A 27771-nucleotide genomic window follows, 5' to 3' on the forward strand; every position below is an offset into this window, starting at 1 on the left:
GAGAGAGAGAGAGAGAGAGAGAGAGAGAGAGAGAGAGAGAGAGAGAGCGCAAAGCTGCCAATAGGCAGAGTCGCAAGGCGATGAATAAAAATAGGATCAAATGTGATTTAATTGATATACACGACGTATCCCTGCGATTTTGCAGAACAAAACAGATCTTCACAATCTCTCTCATAATGTTTCTCAAAAATCCTCAATATCATAACTTGTCATTGAATTAGAATTTAATTTCTCGTTTAGATTCAATTAATTTCTTTCAATATTATATGTTTTACGTTACGAAGAATCTCTTGACAATATGTTGACCTTTTTGTATTGTGGGCGATACATTATCGATCCGCGCCCGCCAATTTTTTATCCTCGTGTTTGATGTGTCGCGCTGATATCGCCCCCGGCTTACATGGTTCCTATGTATTGACGTAATTAGCAGACACGTGTGTATGCGTCACAGTTTTATGGCATTTTATGGCAGTATGGCGCGAGGTTACGCTGCCGGTTAAAAATTCGAGATTGTACATTAATTCCGCAGGGATGACTGATCCGCAAAGTCATTTGGGCTTATTGTCGGCGAACCCACAGACCCGAGTTCAACGAACACTGTGTACACTCACATACATTTACACATCATGTACACTTACATACGTTGTGATGAGTAATAGTGAGCAATAAGGAAAAGGGATCGAGGAAAAACGAAAGCAAGATACAACCTAATTTAAGACTAATGAAAAGAATAAGACTTGTGGGCGTTTTTGACATAGCTGATGGAAATAGCAAAAACCAAAACTTATTGTTATTCATATCCGTTAATTAAAAAACGAAAATTACACATGTATTAAACAGGCAAAAATGGGAAAAGATAAAAATCGAGTTTTTGTTTGATGAAAATTTTGCCAAATCTATTTGGACCTTTATGATGTAATCGTTCGAATACTGAGCGTTCCTGTATCTAAATATATGAAAGATAATAATTTAGCAGGATGAAGGAAAAAGCGAGAGATGGTTTACATAAAGAACACACCGATAGATGTAAAATATGTCGAAACCGACCAACAAGATATCTGCTGCGTTTTACATAGTTGCTGAGAATATATATAAAAGCGGAAATATCCCAGGTAATTTGTCAGAATAATTTTGCTCCGTTTCTTTGCAAGCTCTTTAATTGGTTACTTTGAAGGGAACAAAGTACTGTCAGGAAATATGATTTCACAAGTAATTGTTACGAAATGGAACGCAATCATAAAATCGGGTTCAAATTAAAAGCATAAAATTTGCTTGAAATCAATGTCGCATGCATAATATTAAAATCTAATTATTGAATTTAAATATACGACGAGAAGATATATAGAAAATGTAATTTTTGACAATTATATAATTATATATATATATTTAATAGAAATGTCAATTTGTAGAGCATTATATTGATTTTGTGGGTTTAAAGTTTAAAGTCGAAAGAATCTTAAGTTTTGTGAACGGAAATTTGTAAACTCTCATTTTTTAATGAATTTGTTTTGAAAAGATTATGATCAATATTGAATGGCACATTGAATTACGAAGATACTCTTATGATAGCTGTCAGATAGGACTTTTCTCCAGGGAGACCAGGACTTTCAAAGGGAAACGAGGACGTATCCGTGGAGGACAAATAGATCAAAGAACGACAAACAGTGACCTCAGTGAAACATTTGAAAGTTTCATCAACTGCTCTACTTATTACTGGAGGCAAATTTTGATGTGACTCGCTTCTTAAATCAGTATCGATTGTGGGATTATTTTTCTTAACACAATGCGATTTAACAGCATAATGAAACTTTTTCAATAGTATTTGGTTAGTAAACTGCGGAAACAAATCCGTTTAACTTTTAAACTTATTCAGCTTTAATCGAGGCTTTAATGATTACATTAACAAATGAATACAAAAAATTAAGTACTTATTCTAGATAATATATTTTTTATTATTTTACAAATGGTTTATTCTTAAAATAAAAAGTTTCAGTCATTTTGAATTAGAAGCAGTTATCTGGTTCTCTGTTAAAAATTTTGAATATATCATTATTTACTTATATAATTTGTCTTTATTATTTTTCACGTAAAAAGGCTGTCCTGAGAGAGATTGGACAGAGATGCGCTGACAGCTTATACACTTATAAAGTCCGGAACTTTGCAGCCACCCCTCATGCTCTCACGGCGAACGGAGCCGTTGTCTCGTATAGCGTTACTCACGTTTAGGACACCTCGTTCCATTTAGCTGTCGATGATACACGAGCGGTGATCAGGTTGGCCACGGGATCGGTCGGGAAAATCGGGTGGAAAGCCCTCCGGCCGGCCTACTCCGATTTCTTTCTCGTAGTACGCGGGGCCGCGAGTGGGCGGAAAATATGGGCGCGAAACAAAGAGAAGACGATAAAGGGCATCCCATGCTTGACAGCGAGAGAGAAGGTGAGAGAAAGAAAGAGAGAGAGAGAGAGAGAGAGAAAGAGAGAGAGAGAGAGAGAGAGAACGAAAGTTCAGGAGAAGGATGGAGAGGGCGAGTCAGTACCGCTCGATAACGCTTCTGCTTTTACTCCGCCCCCGTCCCTCTCTCTCTTTCCGTCTCGTCGTTCTTATTCTCTCGTGCTCGTCCTCTCGCAATATACATTTTTCGTTTAAATATTTGGTGTGTGTTTAAAATTAAGAACTCTGGTACACAAGTAGGCAAGTTTTTAAACATATCACATTTTTTTAAATATATTATTTATCAGCTTTACTATAATATTATAGTTTAATTGAAACTGTAACCCATACGACCGAAGCAACATAATGATTATTCGATTTGATATTTAATGGAATAAATTTTATTAAATAGATAATGGAATAAATTCCATTAAATAAAATTTTATTACACGGAAATATCTGTATCGTAAAAATAAAATTTTTATTGTAAGTATAATCTATAGTTTAATTTAAGAATATGAATGAAGGAAAGACGAGTTCTCTCTCTCTCTGTGATATTGATAACATTATGACATTATTGATATTAAGCTGGATTTAAATTTAATAAATGGACCTGCTGTTACTTATTTAAATATATTTACTTAAATTCGTAGTTCTGATAAAAACGAAAGGCGAAAGTTTTTATTAACAATCTGCTGTATTTTAATTCGAAAATTAATTTCAATCCATCAGGGACGATTTAAAAAACCGTGAGAATGGCACATTTATCACGCTGCATTATTAATCGCGATACGCAATTGCACATACGGCTTTGCAGCATTTATTTCGCGAACGGTTGGTTACGTCGGGGCGAATTTCATAGGAAACGCGAACGACAAAGGACCGTGCGGTCGATCGATAACAACCTCGTTGGGAAACTCGCCCGGAAAACTGCCGAGCGAGAGGGAAGAAGATCGAGAAGCGAAACTGAGCTTCTCTCGACGAAAGACTTATTACACTGGAAGTTACGATCGTTTAACATTCGCTTCGGTGCATCATTTAAAAGTGCCCGAATGTCCGGTGATCCGCACAGTCTCGCCGAGAATTTTAAGAGGAGCTTTCTCCCACCGAGACTCGTGAATAAATATGAGCATTTATCATTCTTCGCTTATCCTCCGCGTGATCGGTAATTTAAGCTCCATGTAGTAGCTTTATATTTATCCTCACGAACAGCTCGTATCTTCTCGGAATTGTCGTCAATTTTGTACAAGTCTGTGTAAATATTTTGTATGGATAAATTGGCTTATGCTAATTATTTTACGTCTAAATTTGAAGCTTTTGCTATCTCTATAGCAATATGTATGAAGTATATTGCTTTTTTTTTTAAACAGGCACACAAACATTCTAATTTCTATATATGTTATATTAAATTTTTTGTTACAAAACGAAATTGGTATACATATGATACAATAAGGATTCTGTAATATCGTTTTCCCAAAAATAGTATTTTTATTTGAATATATTGGAAAAATATCACTTTTCTCGAGAGAAAAAATACCAAGATTGCTTCCCACGAAAGGCAAACATTTTAAATGTCGGGCCATTTTGTCGTGCGCGCCACTGTCAGAAATTGAACGATCGTCTTTTCCTCCCCTTGAAAACTGTAGCCATCTCCGGATTTAACACGTCGTCTCTCCCAAGATAGCTATTCTTTGGGTTTCCACCTTGTCAAGCGAGATCGATTCGGGCGAGTCACCCATGATTTCTCGCGTCTATTTTTTCGCGTACACGCGCAAATCGATGTGTGTACTTTGTGTGTGTGTGTATGTGTGCTCTGTCACTTTGCTAAAATTAGTCAGAGATTGCGGACACGAGTTTCTCGAAAGAAACGTCGAACGAAAGAACGTCAGATATCTCGAAGGATGAAGGATACGCGACTTGGGTGCCCGTTATTCCCCCAAGAGAACTGACCGCGCGCCGTCACCCTTGCTCCGTTTCTTGGAGATCGATTTGTGAGTACAACGACCCCAAGAAAAGCGGAGATCAATGTGCCACATAATTGTCATGGTAATATAGTTTGTGCGACCAGATCGTGTACAGTGTGTACACTGTCGGACGGCGAGTCCTCAGAGTGGGCGACACTCTCATAGATTTCCCGCCAAGAGTTGATTGCTGATTTTTATTGTTTCGATTGTTCTGATTTTCATCGCGACGGTGAACGTTCGATCGCGGTCCATAAATAAAACTGAGCTGAAGATGAATAAAATATTGTTTTTGCTTTGAAAACTGATTCAGTAGTTATTAATCTATTTTACTAGAGATTTGCACGATAACAATTTAAAAATGAGAAAGTTGAACTGAAGATAAATAGGTGTATCATATTATATGTAGAGAGATATAGAGATTGAAAACAAGAATAAATATATTTTAGTGGAAAAGGTATAAGTAGGCAGTTTTCAATTTCTTTTCAATCTTACTAGAATTAATATAAATCTAAAATTTTTACATAAAACTTAAAACATATGAACAGTAAAATTTTTATATAAAACTTAAAATACATAAAACTTTTAAAACAGAATATAATGACATAAAAGTTGATCAAAAAGTGGCACTGTTGAGCTAAACCTGCTAAAACGATCACGAACAGTTGCAACATCTGGCAGTTTTCGTAATGAAATGTACTGGTTTATTTTTAGGATTTCCGGTTCGTACAGCGTGAGTAAATGGGAATCGCAATCTAACTGTATGGATCTGAAGTTACTCCCTGAATGGAAGTTACTCCCTGCCGGAAAGAGTCGATATCGGCGATTCTCCGCGTGTTTGTGTACGCTGATTAAAATCAGATCGTGAAAATCGCGTTTCTTTGATCGACGGAACACCGTTCGCCTGCTGTGGCTCCAGTCTTCGATAAAATCTATTAGTGCTATTTTCTGATTGCTTACACAGCGATGATCGTACCGTTTACTAATGTAGCTTACAAGAGATACACAAGCAATCCCACAATAGAAACTTCAGAAATTCTTTTATACTTTGTCTAATGTCTTTACACTTTACCGTATTAAGAAATTGAAGGAAATTTATTTGTCTATGTCTAATATCACTATACAAAATGCAGATATAAATACATATAAATAATAAATAATTGAAATTTATATAGATAGATAATGGATACTTTATTACTCCAAAAGGTCTAAAAGGGCGTTTTGTAGGGACGTACCCAATCCTGTACAGTTTCAAATTGAAATTTATATAAATTTACAAAGTGACATGTAAGAAATTCTGCAGTTTTTAATAATTTTGTTAGATCAGTTTCATTAATTAAAATTATTTACACAATTGTATTTTAGATACAATTAGTCCAATAATATAATTTGGAAAGTCATTAAATTAAATAAGAAATTTGAAATTAACACATGTACACACATATTACACGCGATAAAATTCTAAATGATCATCATGAGACGTTACCTTAGATAAAGACGTTTCTCCCTGGATAATGTTTGCGGATTTCCTGATTAAGCATTGCGGATTATTTAACAGTAGAGTGATTACGTCAGTATCTGCGAGGCTAGACTATAGTGGTTTTCATGTCAAAGGTGCATCTACTGTGTTGCAAGGAATACAGGGTTTATGCTCGATCGTTAATAGGATCTTGTCTTAAGAGGGGCTTCGGTTAAACTCCAGACCCCCATATTCCTTCTTCCTTCTTTGATTCCCACTCTCCCGTTCGTGTCGGATCTCCACGAAATGTTTACGCAATATTTATAGCATCCTTTGTTCAAGGATTATTCGGGAATTATTATCTCGTCTAATAATATTTTGAGTGCATCCTTGAACTCTTATTATCAAATGTCTCCAAACAGTATTTCTTTTATTAGTTGGTCTAATAAAATGGTAAAATCAATAAGAACATTTTAGCACTCGCTGTAAATTTTATATGTATTTTAACGAGAATCTGACACCGAACGACGCGACGTGCTAAAGAGTTAAACAGCATTTGTTCTTGACGATATTACGAGCACTTATAACTCACTATATTCGATATTTACATGAATATGCATCGAACATGACAATATTGCCGGTCTTTTTATCACGTATTTATCGAGTTTTGCGTTATATCATGTCATAAATGTCTTGCGAATTCTAATAAAAAGCGAACGACATGTCCAAAACGTTTATACACAGTTAAAGCATTTGATTGCTCTTTAACAAAAATTCAATTGAATTTCTAATTAAAGAGCTTGATAGGATTAAATTAAATAGGATTTTGACGAGTTAGTAAGTTGTAAACATATAAATAATAAAATAGCCTTAATTAATTGTCGATTTTATGAGCGGATTTAATTTGAAATGTAGCTAAAAATTTTTAATATTAAAAGGTAAATATATGGGGTACATAAATGAAATATATATAATCACTAAAAGGACAACATTAAATGAATAAAATATAGTATAATATAATAAATATTGGGACAGTTATATGAGACGTAATAGACTTCGCTCGATGTACTGTCGATGATGTCGAAGACTTTTGCAAGTAAAAAGTAAAATTCGGCCATGATGCGAATGTATCACGTAGCGATCATGGGTGATTAACGGGGGAGATGACGTCATACATGCTAGAATGCAATCCTCTGCCTCCGCATCTCACCTCCCCATGACGTCGCATAGCACTGATTCCACGCACGCCAAATTAGGTCAAACGGTAATATTGAACGCATTGGTTTCCGTAGGAATTGGAGAATATTCGTTTACTAGTGCTTCTCTCGTTACACGTTCGCGATACTAATTGCGTGGTTCTCCCATGCAACCGATAACATTTCGATGAAATCTTTTGCACGCGTATAGATATTTTTTACCATAAACCGATCATCTTTTTTACCAAAAAATTGTTTTTTGTCAGTTAATTACGTTCCTTGATGGATTTCGTCATTTTACATTGCATTGCAACAGATTATGTAATATGCTGTAATCTTTATTCAGAATAAAATTTACTATTGTTCACACATTTATATGCAAAAATATACATTACTGCTATACAACAAAGATGATGGACTACTTTTGTAAACTCAAAAATTAGATTAATTGACCTTTTTTGATTGTCATTTACGGACTAAATTTTTTCCTTTTATTATTTGCTTTCTATTTTTGAATTTTATATTTTTATTATTTATTTGCTACTTTTTAATTTATTGTTTTTTATCATTTATTTTAAAAATAAATATTGGGTATCATAACTGAAAGATATTGTTTCACAATACAAGGGAGGGATCTGAACGTTAGTTTCCATCTTCCTTTTTTTACATACAAAAAATACACAACGAAAAGTATATATTACTTTCAGGAACAAAGTCTCTGAATTTAGATAAAATTAAAACACTCGTTTAGTCAGTGTAACGAGAAGACGTGTGTCATTCAAAGTTCTTTAGTCAACAAGACAGCGTATCGATATGCAACATACGCGTTTGTTAATCGCTTTGTGCCGGAAATGCAGTTAGGAAGCTTTTCTTCTTTCTTTCGCGACGCGACTTTTGTCCACCCACGCGCTTATGTCGCGCCGTCGGCGTCATTAACGATGTCTAACGAGCCCAGACCAAAGAGCTTGGGTGGAACAATACCACTCGAAAGTACATCCATGTGAAAGTAAATGGTTCATACGACGGAGACAAGTAACCGCGTATCCGGTTGTGTAATATGACTGTCGACGTAGCGACGCGTGCACAAGTGAACTTTCACGACAACCGTCTGCTTCTTGTTAATATTTTGAGTGCAATTCGTAATTGTTAAGATTGTCTGTTTCAAGAACCGCTTTGTTGTACATTGTTTCTAAAATTAGAACTAAAAGTAGTAACCTTAATACGCGAAATATAATTATTTCTCCAGCTCCATAGCAATTATGATTATAGTTATTATTACCAATTCTAATTCTCCTAATCTCAATGAAATTTGAACTAATCTAAGAATTTAAAAGATAAAAAGTTTTGAATAAAAAAAGAACGCGATAAAGTGTTATAAATATTTGAACACTTTTTCAATATTTGTTAATAATGAAGATCACTAAATTCTTAAAATAATTATGTGCTATTTTGTATTACAGAAACAAAGCATGATGGTCCGTCAACTGGAAGAGGAGCTCAGAATGAGGATGCGCGGACCGAGCGTCGAGATGCAACAACAAATGGAAGTTTTGTACAATGAGAACGAGCACCTGACTCGCGAAATTGCCATACTTCGTGATACGATAAAGGTGAACATTAACGTCATAGACGTCTGGATGCCATATATTATTTTCCAGTGCATTAACTGTTTCTAACAGCTCTTTTTACTGTATGACGCAAAGTTATTCCCGTAAAATGGAGCTGTAAGTCAGTGTTTTCTGCATTTTGTTGAATTATTTTTCCGAGAGCAAAACAAATTTCCAGCTGCGCGGTTTGTGACATTAATCTTAATCGGCGGGACTAGGCCGGTTTTTCACGTCTTACGTCGAAAATAATTCAGTCTCGGTCTCGAAGTAGAATGACGCACACTATCGGGAAGATTGGAACGCTGCTGGAATAATCGCGCCCTCGAAGGAGGATCCCATTATACCTCGGGAATAATAGGGATAAGTAAGAGCGGTAAATGGAAGTATAAAACGGAGGAGACTCTTCAAGGGATCGATGCGTGAAAAAGCCGCAGGCGCCTCCCAGTCCGTCTTTCTCTCTTTTTCCTTGTTTTCTTCTTTCTCGCCGACAGCCTCGAGAGTTTCCCTGACATTTGTGAAAATTTTCTCGCGGCTGCCAAGTATATTGGACCTCGCGCTATCTTCCGATCGTCTGACACCGCTGCGGACGTCTGTCACGTATACCAGCATCAGCATTCCGAACGTATTCAAGAGAACGCGTCGAGCCTCTGTCCGGTTTCTTCCTCTTGAATATTCCGAGACTTTAATGACATATCTATTTTATATAATTTATAATGCTTTTATTTGTCTTATAAACATCAGTGTATATATGCAATGTTAGTTTCAAAGTAAAGTTAGACGTCAGTAAGCAGTAGACAATAGTAGCAATTTCTTATAGCAATTAATTATTAATTTTAATCTTTTCTACTCGTTTGACGATAATATCGTAACTTTACAGTTTCTTTCGTTAACGGCACATTATTAATTTAATAATAGAAGTTTTACCGGAAAGGATAACATTTTGATTTACTTACGGTTTATTTGTGTGTTTGGTGAAAGCGCGCGTGATCGTAAATAAAATAATCACGTTCGCAAAATAATCCGTTCGGCGGTATATGCCTGTGGTTTATTGACTTCTTGTACACCATGCATACGGCTGTGCTTCGCAGACCCGAAATAGACGAGGGGTTTAGGTCGCGTTCGAGGTAAACGACCGATTGTCTACACGATCAGGATGTTTCCGGAAATTTTGGTAGCAACGCGAATATCAACTTCATCGCAGTAAATTCGTTAAGTTTGCCACCTGCGGCGTCGAAACAGGCGTCGGCGCGTACGTAACGTCGAATCGATATACGCAGGCACGCAATCGGTGTGTCACGTTCCACTCGTTTATTAAAAGCAGCACGACAGACATAAATCTTTTCTAGACATTTTTTCTTACATGAAAGAAACATTTTATTTTTACAGCAAGATAAATGGTTAATGATAGATTCGTATGTGTGGAACACGCGAAGATATCCCTTCAAGAAATAATCTAATCTCGCGCGGAAGAAGCGGAGTGATATTCGTTCGTAAGCATGACCGAAATGTCGCAGACAGGTCAAATGTACAACGTACGGGAAGCAACTGGTCGCCTTTGGCCATTCGCCAGTTTATGCACTCGGTTTCTCGTTCCTCGGTAAATTCTCATTATCGATTCCGGCAACCGAGTTGATCGAAATTTTTAGAAATGAAATGTCTAAGATACTTGACGCCAAATACAACATTTTCACTTTATTATTCCGTAACTTCGATTCAATATATGACTTTTTGATGTCATATACTATATGTATTGACTAGTTTTTTGGTCCGTAATCTGACTTTTTAACATATTAATACTTTAATAACGTTAATATGTGATATGACATCAATAATTTACAACACGAGGAGCGATATTTATATAGCTTTCGTCCAAATTTGTGATTAATATATTTAACACTTGACTACCTTGACTCGATATGTCCCAGAGTTTCACTCTACTCGAGACTATAATTAGCGGCTCTGGGCTAGCGATAGCGCGATGCTATTTCGAGATCAAACTTGCCGGCAGTAAGTACACGTGTTTTTTTTTGCAGTATACCGCCAACTGACGCATTTACATCAACTGCGGAAGTTTGCGGAGGTTTTCATTAAAAGAGTTTAATTGAATTAATTATCGGTTGTCGGTCGACGTAACATTCGGGAATTCTCGCATTTCCTGAGCGCACGTTGCTATCTGCTCGCAGGTAATATCGCCAGGCGAGTGTTCTTCTCGCGCAGCGGGAAAAGCGTCGGCAGAAGGCCAGCAGTGGGTGTCTAATTCCAGACTAATTACTTTCCCGTCGTCAAAGAGGCGTGTTAAATTCGTTATGCGGGCTCCAAGCGGTGGCACTATTCATTGTTGACGGTCACTACAATCATACGTATTATATAGCTACCGGGACTCCACAGTTTTTACGAAAATAATACTGTACAAAATGCGCGCGATAAAACTACGTAAAAATATTTTTCGCTATTTATATGCATTTTGCAGTAAATTCCTATTATCCTATTTGAAATGTTAATCTCCTTTTAGAACGAGAAGTCAGTGCACCGACCTGGTGATAAATTAAATCTCTCTTTATTTAATTTCAAAGATTAAGCTTGGTGTATTTTTAGGAGAAAGTGATATATATATTTTTCCATACAAGGGTTAATGATGAATGTGTTTAAGGCAACTTTTTAAAGAGAAACTGAATAGTTCTGAATTTGTCAAAGAATCTATTCGTAAATTATTTTTAAATAAATTTGTATTCCGTATAAAAATGAGAAATTTATAAAGTAGTGCCGATATCTTTTTAATGTGCGTTGTGCATTATGTAGTGTAGTGTGTTGAGTCGCCTTAAGCTTTGTGATCCCGGTAGTACCGTCTGCAGATGCTGAAATAATTTCGCAGGCTTAATATAGACAGTAGTATTTTGAACGTAACTGAGTTGCCCAATTATCCCTAATGAAGACCTAATTTCGACATTCCACAACAGATTAAATTTTATGGTGGTCTTTGCATTTAGCTCGTGTTATTCACATGTACTTTGTGAATTTAAAATAAATACGATTTAAAATATTTTTAAAGCATTTATGTGATATGATAAAATAAATCGGAATATCCAAATTATTATTTGATATAATTCAGAAATGTTCATTATATGCGATATAATTGAATCTAAAATGTTGATGTAAATATTAAGAAGATTATCAAGATTTAAGAATAAAAGTATTGCGTTAATACAAGTGTTTAATAAAACAGTAACAATTCGGCGACGAATCGTGAAAAGAGAAGAATCTTAATTACCTGCAATTTCTTTAATTTTAATTAATCTTGCTGATGTTTTTCTATTGCAGGAGCTGGAATTAAGAATAGAAACGCAAAAACAAACGCTGCAAGCTCGTGATGAGAGTATCAAGAAGCTCCTCGAGATGCTTCAGAACAAGGGGATAGGTGAGACATTGCTTGCAATTTTTTAAATTAATTAATTTAACATTAATTAATTATTTTAACACTGCAATTTGTGGACAAAAAAGAGTACATGTCTGTGTGATCGCAAGATAGATTAAAAGAATCATAAGAAATCGATGAAGTTAGGTAAATCGAATAAAAATAGATAAACTTAGATTTTATTTTAATGTAAAATTATAATGACAGACGCGATTTTTTATTTGACTTACATTTTAGCACAAAGAATTGAATAGCAATTCTTTTAGTGTCTTTCAATTTTTTTAAGAACTATAATTGTGAACTGGAAAATTGCGAAATAAGAAAAAATTAATATTTCAAGTATTATTAGAAAAGAAAATATCTATTTTAATAAAATATGTACAATACCCAGAAATAAAAATACAAAGCATGTGTATAAACCCTAAAAACAGATTGGATTAAAAGTGATCAAATAGCAAAGTTTACACAAAAAGATGTTTACATTTTCACATATAAAATTAAAAATTTAACTTTTGCTGGATTTTTCAGTCCACAATTATCTCTACAAAAAAGCTAAATAAAAGCTTGTCTCCTAACAAGATAAGCTTTTATTTAGCTTTTTTTCTCGCATGATTGTCAAATAATTTTTTCAAATATATATTGTGCTCGACTGCTCATAAATGACTTCATGTAGCAAATATACATAGCGAGTTATCAGAATTTAAATTTGCGAATATTTTGTTCGCAAATATACGACGCCCGGTATCGTTCTTCCCTAACGAAGGGAAGACTCAATTTCCTCTGCAACGAAATTTTTCGCGCAAATGCCGTCGGTCGTCCACGACAACTACAACGGCTTATCGAGTTATCTCGTTAAGCCTTGGACCGCAATTCGCCTAAGCAGACGAATCTGCGCTTCGAAATCGTTATTGTGATCCATATTAAAGCAAAACACTTGTCCTGGTCTTATCGTGAAGCTAACGGTGCATGGTCCAAAAAGATGTTGCAAGAGAATATTAATATTGCAAAATAATTGTGCGAAAGCAAGGAGTTGCTTTCAAAAGTTGGGAAGGTGTCGTTATGAACAAAGTTTCAATTCACTCGACACATTTAACGCAATACGTATTAAAGTAAATTTCCGTATTATACAAATGCGCTTGGCATACATAATTGGATGCGCTGCATTGACATATAAATAATTTTGCTCTTTAAACTATTTTTACAAATTTGAGTAGAAGCAATTACAGTAAATACAAGTAAGGGGGGAAATAAATTCTTTTAATTAATATTATTTGATTTATTAATTTTTTTATTATGCGATAGGAATGTTGTGTACGTTGCATTAATTATAATATAAATAATTATAATAGTAACATAGAGTCAGAGAGAAATTAACAAAAATTGCGCTTGAGTAAACTGTTATGATCATTTTATTAGGATCACTTATTTGTACATACAAGTGCATATACACACACACACACACACATATACACACACCCACAGTTGCATCAATCCAAGAACCTGGAACCAAACAGTTCCTCCAAGAGTTCCTCGTTACTTTCTGTTGTTCTAGGAAAAGAGGAGGAAAGGCTGATGTTCCAGCAGATGCAGTCGGCGGTCCAGAAGCAGGTCCTTAAGCTATTTCTATCCGTCGCCATACATACTCATAATTATAAATAAATAAATATATATATATATGTATATATATGTATACATACATCATGCATCGCGTACATATATGTATATACATATATATATGTGTGTATCATTCTCATTTCGATCGACGCTCATTACGCATTTTCGATACGCATATGTGTATACGCATCGACATTAATAATCTGCCTATTTTTTTTGTCCACTTTATGTATGTACACATATGCGTTAACATTAATCGCTGCCCATTGTTCTGTACGAGTAGTTGCTTGCAAGTAGCTTGCAGTTATTGCACCGCCAGTGGCTTTACTTTTTGCCCCGTGTGCCGTGCTCACGCTTGAAACTTCTGTTCTCTCACCTAAGATCTGAGAAAATAAAAAAGAGAGAGAGGAACAAAACGGACAAAAGAGAAAACGAACGCCAGGGGGTGAGTGGAGTTAGCCCTTATCTTTACACGGGCAGCCTACTCTCGATTCAGGGACCACAACAGGGTATTGCGAGCTCTCCCCGCCTGTCTCGTGTGACTCGACTCGATCGTTGCCCCCAAAATCGATTGGGCTCTCGCGAGCGACGGAAAGGGGTTTTCCGTTCTGTGTTTTGCGATACAGGCGAGATTAAGGTACGGTATGCACATGCGAGATCGGGGAAACGGCGATAGGCAATAGCCGATGAATCTTCGGTCAACAGGCGCGGAAATTTCGTCGATCGAAATTTGCGGGTGTAACAACGTGAAAGATCTGGTCATTCGAGGATTTGATAAGAATACGATCTGAGAATCTTATGGGATTCGCGGATGTGTGAAAATATCAAAAGATAGAAAACTTTCAAAATTCATTATAAACAAATCTAAAAGAAATTCAAGAAGTATGTTTTACAACAGAACTTTTCTAAGAAAAGTGCGAGAATTGTAAATATATACAAACATTAAAATGAGAGAGAAAATGAAAATTATGAAATGAAATTGAAACATTCGGGAATCCAATGATTTAGAAATGTAGATAGTTCAAGAATTCGTGTACAAAGATTTTAACAACTCAGGAATTTTCGTTTGAAGTTTTGAAGTGGTGTAATATCTCTGGTATAGGTCGTAATAATTGTGCACTATATCCTCAAAAAAGTTGCCTGCTTTATTACAACCAAAATTAGGATATTTGTACGAGAATTTAACTCAGTAGCTGTGACTCATTTCTTCACGCAATTTTCTGTAATTATTTATAATAACGAAAATTCGTACAAAACGTAGGGAAATGCGCGTTTAATGAATAGAATAGAGAATTCAATTTCGGAGTACGTTACATTTATTTAGGATATGACTCTCTTTGTTGTGATGTAACTTGTGCAATCGGCGACGTTCGCAATCAAAATATTTCGGTGCATTTCGAACCAGCTCGCGATGTTCTATTTATTCCGGTTTGACAGCGTTTCTCCCCTTAGAGAAGGAAAATCGAATCAGAGGTGGAAAATCGACGAGATTCACTCAGCGACTTTACACATGTACATGTACACGTATACCAGACACACACACGCACACGTCTTCCAGCACACGTGCATATATTCGCATCCATGTCGCGTTCAGCGTGCACGCAAAATCGTGGGTTTTTACTCTCTCACAACTGTTTTGTACCAGCACTTTCCTTCGCGTCACCGCCGCAAGAGTTTTCAAAAATTCACGCCTATACAAACGCGATTTTACTGTTCCTACATGCTTTTGTTGCGAACAAGGATTGCGGAAATCTCCGAAGGAAATATGCCGAGAAAGTGTCAAAAGAAATTTGCCGAGGTGCTTGTCAAGTCATCACTTTATTACGAGTATCGCTTTACCGTCTAGCTCAATTTTATGGAATTTTCGATACCCTACGGCGCCACGCGTGCATTCCGATATGCCGTAAACTTATATTACAGAGAAGTAAAACGCGTGATGACAGAGCCGAGAATTTCTGTCGCCGGACGCCAAAAAGGCATCTAGCATTTTATCGCAATCAGGATTTCGAAAAAAATCGCAATTTTGTAAAAATTACATAAAAATTGTTACAATCGCGTCTATCTATCTGTTAAAAAGTCATTGCAGCGTTTGGATATTTCAAGCAAATACTGTTCGCTTTACTTGAAAATTTGCATACGTTTCGACGTATATTTACCGATTTTTCGTCGACAAGATCGCAAAGAGAGGTCTTCACGTTAAATCCGAATGGTACAGGAATTCGTGAATTTTTGAAGCGTCAATATCCCCCCATCGCTTTACTCTCATTCAGCAACTGTCGCTGCTCCGCTGTGCTGTTACATAGCGAAACGAGCATTTAGTTTGTTAGTCTCGTAAAAGAGTTTCCGAGCACCAGAGCACTGCCATCAGCGTGATCACATCGCCATCACCATGTCCGCTCTGCCTAATGCAATCCGTGTTAGACGGTCTTTAGAGCAGACCTAGACCATGTATACCTTCCGAGATACGTCCTCGCGTTCATAGTGCCCTCCCTTCGTTTATAACCCCGTTCTCGGTATACGGAATGCGAAGTCGTTCGGAAAAGCCGCTATTATCTACAAGCCCGTTGTAGCCGGCGAGCTTGTTTCTTCCGCGCTTTTTGATCCACTTTTGCCACGCGTCGTGTTCACGTTCCCATTTAGTCATGACCACCTCATCACACGCGCCGCTTTTCATCCGCAATATTTCTTTGTAAGATTTCATACTTCCTGTGTCCCCTACGCAGCTTTGCTGCATTTGCATTTCTGCAAAAGCGCCTAACATAGCGAACGAAATTTGCTCCAGAGAAAATTGTTCAAAAGTTATCTGTTACTTCATTCGATTGAACGATCAAATTTTTCGTGCACTAGATCTTGATTTCACAGATCGTGAATTCACTTCCGTAAATTTCAGCGAAATTTAGTAAAGCGCGTACTACGCGAATCAGCGTTTTATTTAAATGGAATTTTTATGAAAACCAAGGAAAGATAACAATATTATTATAATTAACGTTTTTCACGAACAACGTCGCATTCACTATCTCGATCTCCTTGCACTCTCGTATTCATGCCTGTTAGACTTAGGACTTAGACGGAGTTTATATAGCTTATAAGTGGCACTCGAAGTCGGGAGTGATTCGACAGAATAAAAATTGACAGAACCGTGGCACTTGTCCGAGTGCAATTTCGTGCACGAATTCAACGGAATAAGCACGTTAACATAAACAGCACGAAAAATCTTTCGCTCCCTCCTCGTTCTTTCTTTCTCTCATTCTGTCACCGAAAAAAATATCGCACAATGTTAACCTTTACTCATTCTCTCCACTTCCTCTGAAAACTACTTTGAGCAAAACTCTTGAGCGATCAGCTGCACTAGCACCAAAGCCTGTCTCGTTGTTCATTGTGACAACTTAGCACGAGCATTGTATCATGTTATCACCAATCCCGGTCCATGTACCTTTAATCCTGGTCCAATTCATCTCAACCGATCCGTTGAAATCCTTCGACAAGTCCTTCGTGTTCTATATTGAGATTAAAATCGATACAACTTTGACAAGCTCGAAAAGTTGATGCTAGAGACAATTGCTTTGCGATAATGAAAACGTGATAATGCCTTTGCATTATTTTATACTGAAATCCTTGGTTCAAGCATCGACGCTTGAACTTGTCGAAATTACAGCGATTTTAATTACTGGCTTCAATCTCTTAATTACCTGCTTTCGGTTAAAATGTGTGCGAGTGAAATACAGATGTTATCTCATGATTCTCGACTGAGAATACTTCAAATTCTCGGTGACGAATTAACAGACGCCACGGGCGTGTAGAAGACGTTTTCCGATTAGCTCGAGGAAGAAGGGCGCACATTTGACGCCGAGGGGGAAACTACTCGGTCCAATTTCCTCTCTTTTCACGACAAATTTCTCCGGGCATAAGCCGATCTCGGCGCGACGCGACGGGCGCGCGGGCGCGCGGGCGCGCGCAGCAATTAATAGCTGCAATCTCGTTGCACGTAATTAATTGCCGTAATTCAGGCGAAGTCTTCGAAGTAATGTACTTTGGGTATCATTGAAGAAACAAAAGGAAATTAAGTTTTCGAATTGGAAAAGAAGGAAATTATTAAAATATCTGCAATACAAATATCTGGCACATGCACGTTAAGTTACATTAACATATTATATTAGTATTATTATTATACTAAATTAGTCTGTTTTTTGTGTCTTTCGTTGTATGTTTTTAATATATAATTAATATATTCATATAAAATAATGTAATTTATATAACTTTTATAATTTTACATAATTTTGCCATTATCTAAATTTTTCCACCGTAAAGCAGGTAACTAAAGGTACGAAAAAAAGGAGATAATTATTCATAATCATTAAATACGAGTTTTTAAAAAGCATGCAATGGCCATTGTGAATAGAAAAACAGGAACACATCCTACTTTTCCAAATTAGCTCCATGTAAGGCCACGTGTTCTCCTCTACCTCTCTTTTTGCACCATACATGTCGAACAATTCAAGAACGATTCGTCCACGATGTCTTTATTCGATGACCTCGGTAAAATGAGATAATTTATCTAACAATCAGCTCGTACACAACGTTACAAACCATTATATGTATATATGGATATTCTGCAAAAAGCAAGAACTTTATTCTCGGACTCGCGATGCGTAATGACGCTAAATTTGTTCCATTAATCTAATTCGATAGATCGGATGTTAGATGAATCATCCAATTATACGATACGTCACCGAATCAGCGAGTCATGGGACGAATCGTCCGCCGCTACCATTATTGTCGAACACGATATCGGACATAAAGACGCCGACGACGAGAAAGCAGATGGCCGATCGCAGGGAATGAAGGAACGAACAGCGCGAGGAAAATAAATTCGAGGGGAAATATCGGAACGGAAGTAACAATAACAGCTGCGATTGGAATGCGTGGAATGAGCTGCTTTGGATGTGTAGGCGATAAGATACGTTAGTCACCCTCCTCCCGTTCGCGCGGGGAAATATCACGCCCGCATATCCGTCTATGTCACGTCATTCACTATCCGTCACTAACCACAAGTACGATTACTATCACCACCACATGATCAGCCATCACCGTCATCATCACGGTCACCACGAGTCATCACCCATCGACTACAACACAACAACCACAACTACAACTACCACAACTACAACATCACTACGTAGCTCGAAATTAGGGACTGGCGGTACGCACGTGACTTCCTACCCCACGAGGCCCCGCCATGGAGAACCCAACACTCCCAACAGGTACACTAATTACACACATTAATGCTAATTGGACCCGGTAGATGCAGGAGCGAAGCTAATTATCCGAAATTGCCTCGAATTTCTTTTTTCTCCAGCGACGAATTTATTCTTTTATGGATAGTAATATAAAATTAATATAGATAATCTCTCCCACTCGAACAATCAGCCGCTGTCTGATAGGATGTGTCACACGTGTACATATACATAAGTGAAGTATACGTCTTGTATGAAAAGCTTGCCTTCAAGAGAGCCACCGTATGTGAAAAAAGGCCTTCGTGAAATATCACTCATGAAAATTACAATTTATCGTAAAATTCAAAGTTTTGCGTATTTTACGAAGTACAAACGTGGAAAATGAATATCGCAGAGTGTAAGCTACATAAAAAAAAACCATATTTTACATTCATATTTTAATTTATAGCTTTGCAAAACTTACGTTTAATTTTTTATAATTAATAATTAAAGTAATTCATGCGTTAAATATTTTTCAACGTTGAAAGTTAGAAGATCACGAGATAGCATTCAAAATGGTTCTTTATACGCGAATTTGTTTGATTTAAAAGATTTAACTGCATTTTTTTTAACATTTGTGTTTCTACGTTCACGAGATCGAAACGTATTTTACCTAAGAGATAGGGGTTACTTCGCGATCCTGAAACTATTCCGTCGAAATGAAGTCACGTTGACCGACTAATATCGTCATTAGTATTCGTCCATGAATTACGCACGCTCACGCATGCTGAATTAGGAGCCGAATTAGACGCCGCGCGCGAATATAATCTGTCTAAATTGTAACATTGTAAGCCTCCCCTTCTTGGGCTCATCAAAATTAATTGCACGTTAGCCATCTTTATCGTGTCGCTGTCTAAAATTCTCTCCGGTACTTCATTTATCGTCGTGTATTACGTCTTTGCCTGTGTGTGCCTGGATATAAATGTACGCATCGTACAGTGGCTCTCGATCAGTGGCATACGCTAAATTCACGTAAGTCATCGCTAATATGTTAAACGTGCACGCGTATACGCTGCGATGTTCAAAGATAGGTGTAGGAAAGATCGAATCTAATCGGTCACACGTCTAACTTAATGTACTGCCAATTGATATTTGTTACAATAATAATTTCTAAATTTATCAGTTGTTTGCGGATTGTAGCAAAAAAAGAGAGATAATAAGATAAAAAGAGACATAAGGATATGGTTTTGATTTTTTTAAAGAAAAACATAAATTCGTAAGTTTTGGGAATTTGTATGTCTACAAAAAATATTAAAATGCATGTAGAATTTTACATTATTAAATTTATTTAATTGGTATTTATTGATTGTAATATAGTTTTGATATTATTATCAAATAATACGTTCTTTTGCAAGAATTTGCAGTCAGCTAATTGATAATTCTTCACAAAGATGTGGTTAAATTGTTCGAATATATTTGCAATTACTTCATATTCATCGATTATAAAAAAATTATTCATACGGTTAATTAATATATTGCGGAGTTGCTATAATTCTGAGGAATAAACCAGAATATATTGTTGTAGTTTTAATCCTTTTTATAATCATACAATATATATTTCTAATAATAATTAATTTATCAATTTAATAGCTTATCTAATAATGACTAATCGTTTATATAGATAATTCAATAATCGAATGATCTCCTTAACAACTGTGGGTATTTTTTTTTAAATAAAAACTTATCTTGTAAAGGGATAAACTAATAAATCCCAACTTATTTTATCTAGATCATGTTACTGTTTTCATCAATAATATTCTCTTTTTATTTATCGACACTCCGCCAACAATTTACCGATGTAACCGACTAAACTCGATATCTCTCCAACACTTAAGAGATTGTTGCTGTCGAGAGAAACTCCCGACAAATAAAATTCTCATTTGCTGACGACGAGTGCTTACTCGCCGTCGTGCGTTCACCGGAGCATTTTATCGTCGACAGTTGCTCTCAGTAGCGAAAGTCTCGGTCGAAGAATACATTACGGCGTTAGAACTTGCCTCTCGTGACATCGCGCGACTAATCTGGAAATGCAAAGTACCTCGAAGACAAAAAAAAATGATCGAGAGATTGACTTTTTTCTCGCGTGCATACGCGAGAGAGAACGAAAGAAAGAGAAAATGGTCATCAATGGCATTCGTATTCCAAACGACATTCGGCCGAGTTTTGACGATCAGGAGGATGGACGAGACACGCTACGAAAAAATCGACGTCAGGCTGTACGAGACTTTTGGCTCGTCCCGTAAGAGAACAACTTTCATATCTACTTTTTACACTTACTTTTCTTTTCTCGATATTCTATTATATAGATACATATATATATTATCTTTTTCTATATACATATTTAATATATACACAATATACGGAGACACATATATAATACCTACATACTATACACATCCTCTCATCTTCCTTCCGCGTGTATATCTTATACATATGGAATGTTCAGATTCTTTATATGTATATATATATATACACACATACATATAAAGTATCTGTATAAGTATATATATAAGTACTTTATATGTATATATATGCACCATCTCTCGTTATATGCATACGTACGCGCACGAGCGCATTTCCTGCGTATGTACGTGTGCATAAACGCCCGTGTTACAGATGTACATTTACATACACCCACACTACTTTTTACGTATTTGTTCTGCCATCATCTCGGCTGTTGATTCACTGAATGTTAACGCCCATTTATATATATACTCTCTCTTCTCGTTCTTGTACGCCTCAGACACGTTCTTGCCCATCACGACTTACCGCTATCATCGCCAATCGTCGTTATCGATGCACGAGCAGCGGGACGGTCCGAAAGTCGTCAAGTCGCGTCAAGCCGAGCCGATTCCAGGCCCAAGGGAGGACTTTGCGACTGTTTGGCACCGACCTGGTGCGAGATGCGATAATACGACGTCGTTCTCCTCGCGTAATCTTACTGTCTTATCCTCTCTATCATAACACCATTCGTATTTCGCCGATGGAAGCGCCGGCAGATCGACATTTCTCGCGCATACATTCTTTCTATGTAGTTTGCTTAAGGTTTAGGTGGTTCGATAAAGCGTCCGATTAAAATGTCTCGAAATAGACTTCCGACAAGGTAGATCTTTCATATTTTTTACTTGCCTATTTTGTTTTATTCCAATATTTTATTTTACATGTGCATCGTACATTATGTTTTATTTTCTTTTCATTTCTGAAGAACCGTGTTCCAAGACTTGAGAAAAACTGCATTGTTGTACTCTATGGAGAACATGCTTGTTATGTTTATATTGAATGTAATTCATTCGAGGAAATGCACCGGTCTGCCCGCGCTTCCACGTGTCATACACAAACTCATCAAGATGCGTATCCGTGCGTGAGCGCTTAGCAGGCGATGAATAACGAGCCCTCACCGGCTCATTGGTCGTTGCTATTTTTTTTCTTTCATCGAGCCGATAAAACTCAAGCCCCTTTTACTCACGCTCGCGGAACACCGATACGCATCCGCACGTGCATTCAAAAGAGATCTTGTCCATACGACGTGGCCGCGTTTCGAGCTAGCAAGAATAGCTGAGAAATCGCGAATTGCTATTCCTTGTTGATACAGATTACAAATTTTCGCGCATTTCCGAACAATTTCTTCGACAAATATCACACCGTTGATCGCGACGGTGACCGATGGATTCTCTGGGGGAAAAAAATCGGGTAAAATACGTGAAGGAATACGTGTTAATGTAGCACGATGACAAATCATCGAAACGCCGCGCGCAGAAAAATGGACAACGATGTCGGCCGTACGTCGCGGTGGGCGAAAGAACTGCGGCGGCGCCCGGCGTCCGGAAGAGGATCACTGTGAGAAAAATTAACTAAAAATAAAAAAAGGAGAGAAATTCAAGCAAGCACATTGGAATGTTAGAGCGTGACCTTGCGACCGTGAGATCGTCGAAAGGACTTAATGTGGCGTTACCGATCGACGATCGTCGATCGTCATCAGTGATCGGTGCGGTGCCGATCGAACCTCAGAATAGAAATCAGGCAATAAAGACGCGAGTTTAGAACCAGAGATCTGATCCTGAAAGAGAGAGAGAGAGAGCGAGCGAGGAATGAATGTCGAGACGCGTGAGTGAGGAGTTCTTCGCCGCTTCGATCGGTGAGAATCGGTTGACTCCTCAATCGTATTTTTTTTTTCGGAGTGACGAAAACGTCTTTATACCGCTCGGAGAAGAGAACGAAGAAGATTGTTTTGGAAGAAGGAAGCTCGGCGGTACGTCGCTTTTCTTTCGTCAACCGGGACGCTGCCGGTGCCACTTCCGCTTCCTCGAGACTGTCCCGCGAACCGAAAGATCGGAGAATGAAAATTGCGTGTGTCATTCACAGCCAGAATGCGTAACGAAGAGAAATATTGTTCCGAATTTCGATATTTATCGATAAAGGAATAATTAGTTCATCAAAATAGACCAGCCATTTATTTATAACGAGATCGAAAATTACCGTAAATTTACGCATTTTGCTGCTACTTTTTCAGTTTTTTACATATGTGGAAACGAATACCGTTATTTATTATTTTTATGGTACAATAATTTTTCAATTGATCTTTTTTAAGTTTCCGATAAAATTTGACAAAATGAAATTATTCTAGTGTGTATGATGTTACAGTCCTTTTTGCATTTTAAAGTATTTTTACAGATTCTTTTAAATTTATTTATTTTTTTTGCTTAATATAATAAATAAATCTTTAATACGCGATACAGCAGTGGATGATATTGCGCACAGCAAACGAAACTAGCTCAACGAACTCCGAAAGAGAGACGACAAACACGGGGGCAGTCTCATGCGTTAGCGAAGCCGCACCCAACCAACCATCTTTATAGTCACATCTTTGAAACCGCACCACTGCATACTTCACATCCAAGAAAATATTAAAAAAAAAGATATCAGACAACATCTCAACTACATCATCAAACAGACAAAAAAAAGATATTAGATCGCGAGATCGCGCTAGAGAGACACGACAGAGAAAAGAAATTGCGGCGCGAGAAAGAGTCGACGACCTGTAACCGTCTTCCCCGTTTGTTGCTTCTGTTGTATCAGGAGCTCAAAGCGACGAACGAGAACTTGAAGAGCCTGCAGACGCAGTTGGAGCTCGCGTACGCCTCGACCGCGTCCTCGGGACACCCGGTGGTCGGCGGCGGCGGCATCAGCGGATTGGCGGGTGCATCGGTCATCGGACTAGGTAGCGTATCGGGGGGTGCAGGTGCTGGGGTCTGCGGCGGCGGTACCGTCCTCGGAGGTAGCGTGGCGGTTCCAGGCGGCGTGCCCGGTAGCACCACCCTGACCGCCATCATGGAGACAAAAGACGCGCGCATAACAACCCTGGAGAAGGAGGTGGCGTTGCTGGAAGCCGAGATGCAGCGCATTAAGGAGACCGGCGGTAGGCTGCGGGAACAACTGCTGAAGGCCATCGCTGTGCCAAGCAGCGGTGGTACTATACAGCAGCAGCAACAGCAGCAACTGGGTGGTATGGCGCAGTCGACCGGCCTGGGTGGTCAGCAACAGCCCGGCACGTTGCCCCTGGCCAGGGGACCGTCCATGATGACCTCGCTGGTACCGTACGGTGGATACGCGCCGTCCGCGGGACTAACCAGTTCGTTGCTTGCCGGTTCGACAGGTGGGACTACCACCGGGAGCGGCGGCGGGTTGGGCGTCGGTGGCGGTTCCTCGTGCCTGGCCGGCATCTCGTCGGGCGCCACCACAGGCGTGGTCAATCCGTATACCGATCGCTATGCTACAGATCCTCATCATCCTCATCAGATGCATCATCACCAGCATCACCATCATCATCATCTTCATCAGCAGCATCAGCTGCAGCTGCAGCAGCAACAGCAAATGCAGCAACACTTGAAACATTTAGAGCCGGCAGCGGCTGGCGCTCTTGCGCTGCACGCTCACACCTTCAACAAGCACGACCTGAACTTCAAACGGCAAGTAAGTTTCTTCATCAACAACGTGCGCATCGAAAAGAACGACGCCGCCTAGGGCGACACCTGAGACGGCGCGGGAGGACGGACGTTTCTCCTCCGGTCACAGGTACACGAGGATCACGATCGCGTCGTCGTCTTCGTCGTCTTTGTCGTCTTCGTCGTTGTGTTCATCGTCGTCTTCGTCGTCGTCGTCGTCGTCGTCGTCGTCATCCTCGTCATTGTAGTTCTCGTCGGCTAGTTTCGAGAGCCATCGAGATCGGAGAGAACCAGGTTGATGAGGTCAATTCGAGATGAAAGAGAGAGAGAGAGAGAGTCGCAGATAGAAAGATCTGTTGTTCTCGTCGAGGGCGGACCATCCAAAAGGAAGGAGAATAAGTGTCTTCGGGGAAGAGGCTAGATCACCGCGAAGAGTCGATCTAGGTGACAGAAGGTCGAAGAAAAGGGCGTACATAGTACGTAGGATGACTTCTCTGTTGAAGGGGAGAGGAAGCTGAAGAGCTGGCGCCGGTGCAAGAGCGAGTCGGCGACTTCCCCACTCAAGGATCTTTCGATTCCCTTCGTCTTCTTCTCCGAAACATCGCGTATTACGCACGTACGAGACGGGAGTCCGTGAGAACTAAAACGACAACGCGGCGGATGAACGATCTCTTCGCGCCACGATGTCCCTGCTGAACCCGTCACGTTATAGCTGCAGTTCGGAAAATTAAATGTTTATTATCGGATAATGGCTAGGGAATATATTTATGACACTACTAAAAGTTTTCATTGGACCTTTACATTATGTTCATGCAAATATTAGCTCTAACATTTTATTTAGGCAGTAAGTAAATCCAGCTTTCGATAAATAGTCCATTTAAATTAATTTACTTACAATTAGATATATTACGTACTTGAAAATAAAGTTATAAAAGTTTTTTTTAGAATTAATTAATTTAAAATTATATTGATTTGCTGCTAAAGTCGATTATTTAGAAAAATGTCTTCGAAAAGAAATATTTGGAACAGTCTCTTTCCTGGCTTTGTTATAAATTATTCGTCTTCCTATTAGAGTCATCGTATGATATGGAAAGAGATGCAAATAAATTTTAGAAGAAAATAAAACAAAATGTTAAATTCGGTAAACATTAAATCGTTTAATAATGTAAAAGATTAAAACAAAGCCACAACGATTTGATAAAGGAAAAACGTCTTTTGTGAAATCGATAATAATAGAACATGTTATGTTAATTTCGAGGCTGAATTCAGTGCCGAATACTTGCACGCACTACCCAAATTGTAGAATGTGTGGAACGGTGGCGCGAACATTTAGTCGGAAATAGAATCTTTAGCCGTAACTAGAAATCACTTATTGTTAGACAGATTTTGTCGCACGAACGTTTCCCTGAACAAGGTAGTGTATTGCTCCTTAGTGTTTATCGCTCTTGCGAGTGAACGAGCTCAAAAGACGTCTACGCACGCGTTAATTTAAACGAACGAACTTGCAAACTTCGGATTCGAACTTTGCAAATTGCGTTTCGCTCGACACGAGCAAGTTATTATCTAGGCGGGCGAAAATGTCTCGTCGCGAGCGATCGGCCTAGCGTTATCAACCGCCGTTACTAACTTTCCCGTCTTCCTTCCTGGAGGAGTCCTTATATAGGAGTCATTAGCGTGGATTTAGAGTCACGTAAAATAAATTGTATAAAGCGATATCGCCATAAGTGTTTCCCGTAGTGTCGATCCGCGAAACGGACCGAGGTTGTTTTACTTCTCACCGACTCTCGTCGACCGCATACGTGCACACACAACACTTTAACGCGTACCTGCTTTTCTTTATCGCTCCGAAATCTTTTTTCTCGTCACGCGACATCCCGAAACGCAGAGTTCTCTATTTTTTGACTCGATTGTACTTAGATGTCGTAGGTATACAGGGTGAGGTCTTAGGTGATAGACGTGTGAGTGCAGAGCGTTACGTGAGGCGGCCTCGCGATGGAAAAGTTTCACGCGCGATTTATGGACGAAACAGCTTCTCGATAATGATGCAATTTTTTATGATAAGAATCACCATTACCAGCTAAAGTATAACATTACAACGTATCTTTAAACAGAATCTTAAAATCAAAGTTATATATAGGCGTATCAATAATTCTATATAAAATTTCACATATTTTATAAGGCTTTAAGTCGCAAGATTTCAGAAGTTCCAAGAAATATAACAGCTCAGCCTAACATATCTGTCAATACAGCCCGCTTGTACGCACAATATTGACGCAGATATTTCACGGCAGCATGATAATTATGTAAGTCACTAAACAGCTATTAAACTTAAGATATCCACGAAAGTTCAAATAGCTTCGCCGAAGGAACAGATGCAATTCGATAAACGCGTGCGTGTTAGGTCCGAAGTTTTCACTTCCGCGAAGCAAAGTTTTCCTCGGCGAGCTATGTTTCGAGACCGCGCAACACGCGATTCATTTCCAACGCGAGGAATTCCCAGGTTACACCCTGCAGATGCACAGACGTTCATACGTCGTTCGAAAAATCCCTCTGTGTTTATAGCGTGATAAACCTTCGGGCGATCTCTGATCTTCCGTTAACTTTCAGTAATAGCCCTCCAGAGGGCAAGAAAGAGGAAGGCTACCTGTTCCCGCGACACGACATCGCGGAGAAAGTGGAATAGGACAGATGTAGCCAGACATGTTCTTGGATATCAAGACGTCAAGCGACATTCAGATTTCTTTGCTTTCTCGAATATGAAACGTTATAAAACCATTACTAATACTTTAAGTAACGTTTGAAGTATGACATTATTCTTTTGTCTGAAATATCTAATTTAAAAAGTAATAAAGAAATTGCATAATTTGGTTAAAAAAT

General features: G+C 38.3%; 1 protein-coding gene across 4 annotated transcripts in view; it reads left to right on the top strand.

The window, feature by feature from the left end:
- LOC112464864 (ELKS/Rab6-interacting/CAST family member 1-like) overlaps positions 1–25841 on the top strand; it is a 39218-nt gene extending 13377 nt beyond the window's left edge. Inside the window, exons 2-7 of one of the 4 annotated variants that reach the window (XM_025032121.1) lie at positions 8507–8656; positions 11972–12068; positions 13618–13673; positions 21696–21884; positions 24029–24170; positions 24606–25840. In XM_025032121.1, coding sequence (XP_024887889.1) covers positions 8507–8656; positions 11972–12068; positions 13618–13673; positions 21696–21884; positions 24029–24170; positions 24606–24973 — 1002 coding nt within the window. In that variant the 3' untranslated portion in view covers positions 24974–25840. Of the gene's footprint in view, positions 1–8506; positions 8657–11971; positions 12069–13617; positions 13674–18859; positions 18941–21695; positions 21885–24028 lie in introns of all 4 variants that reach the window. The other 3 variants (XM_025032119.1, XM_025032117.1, XM_025032120.1) reach the window with 3 other exon arrangements.
- The last annotated feature ends 1930 nt before the right edge of the window (positions 25842–27771 follow it).

Source organism: Temnothorax curvispinosus, unplaced genomic scaffold (genome assembly GCF_003070985.1).
Source record: "Temnothorax curvispinosus isolate PA1 unplaced genomic scaffold, ASM307098v1 QBEX01014646.1, whole genome shotgun sequence".
Taxonomy (NCBI): Eukaryota; Metazoa; Arthropoda; class Insecta; order Hymenoptera; family Formicidae; genus Temnothorax; species Temnothorax curvispinosus.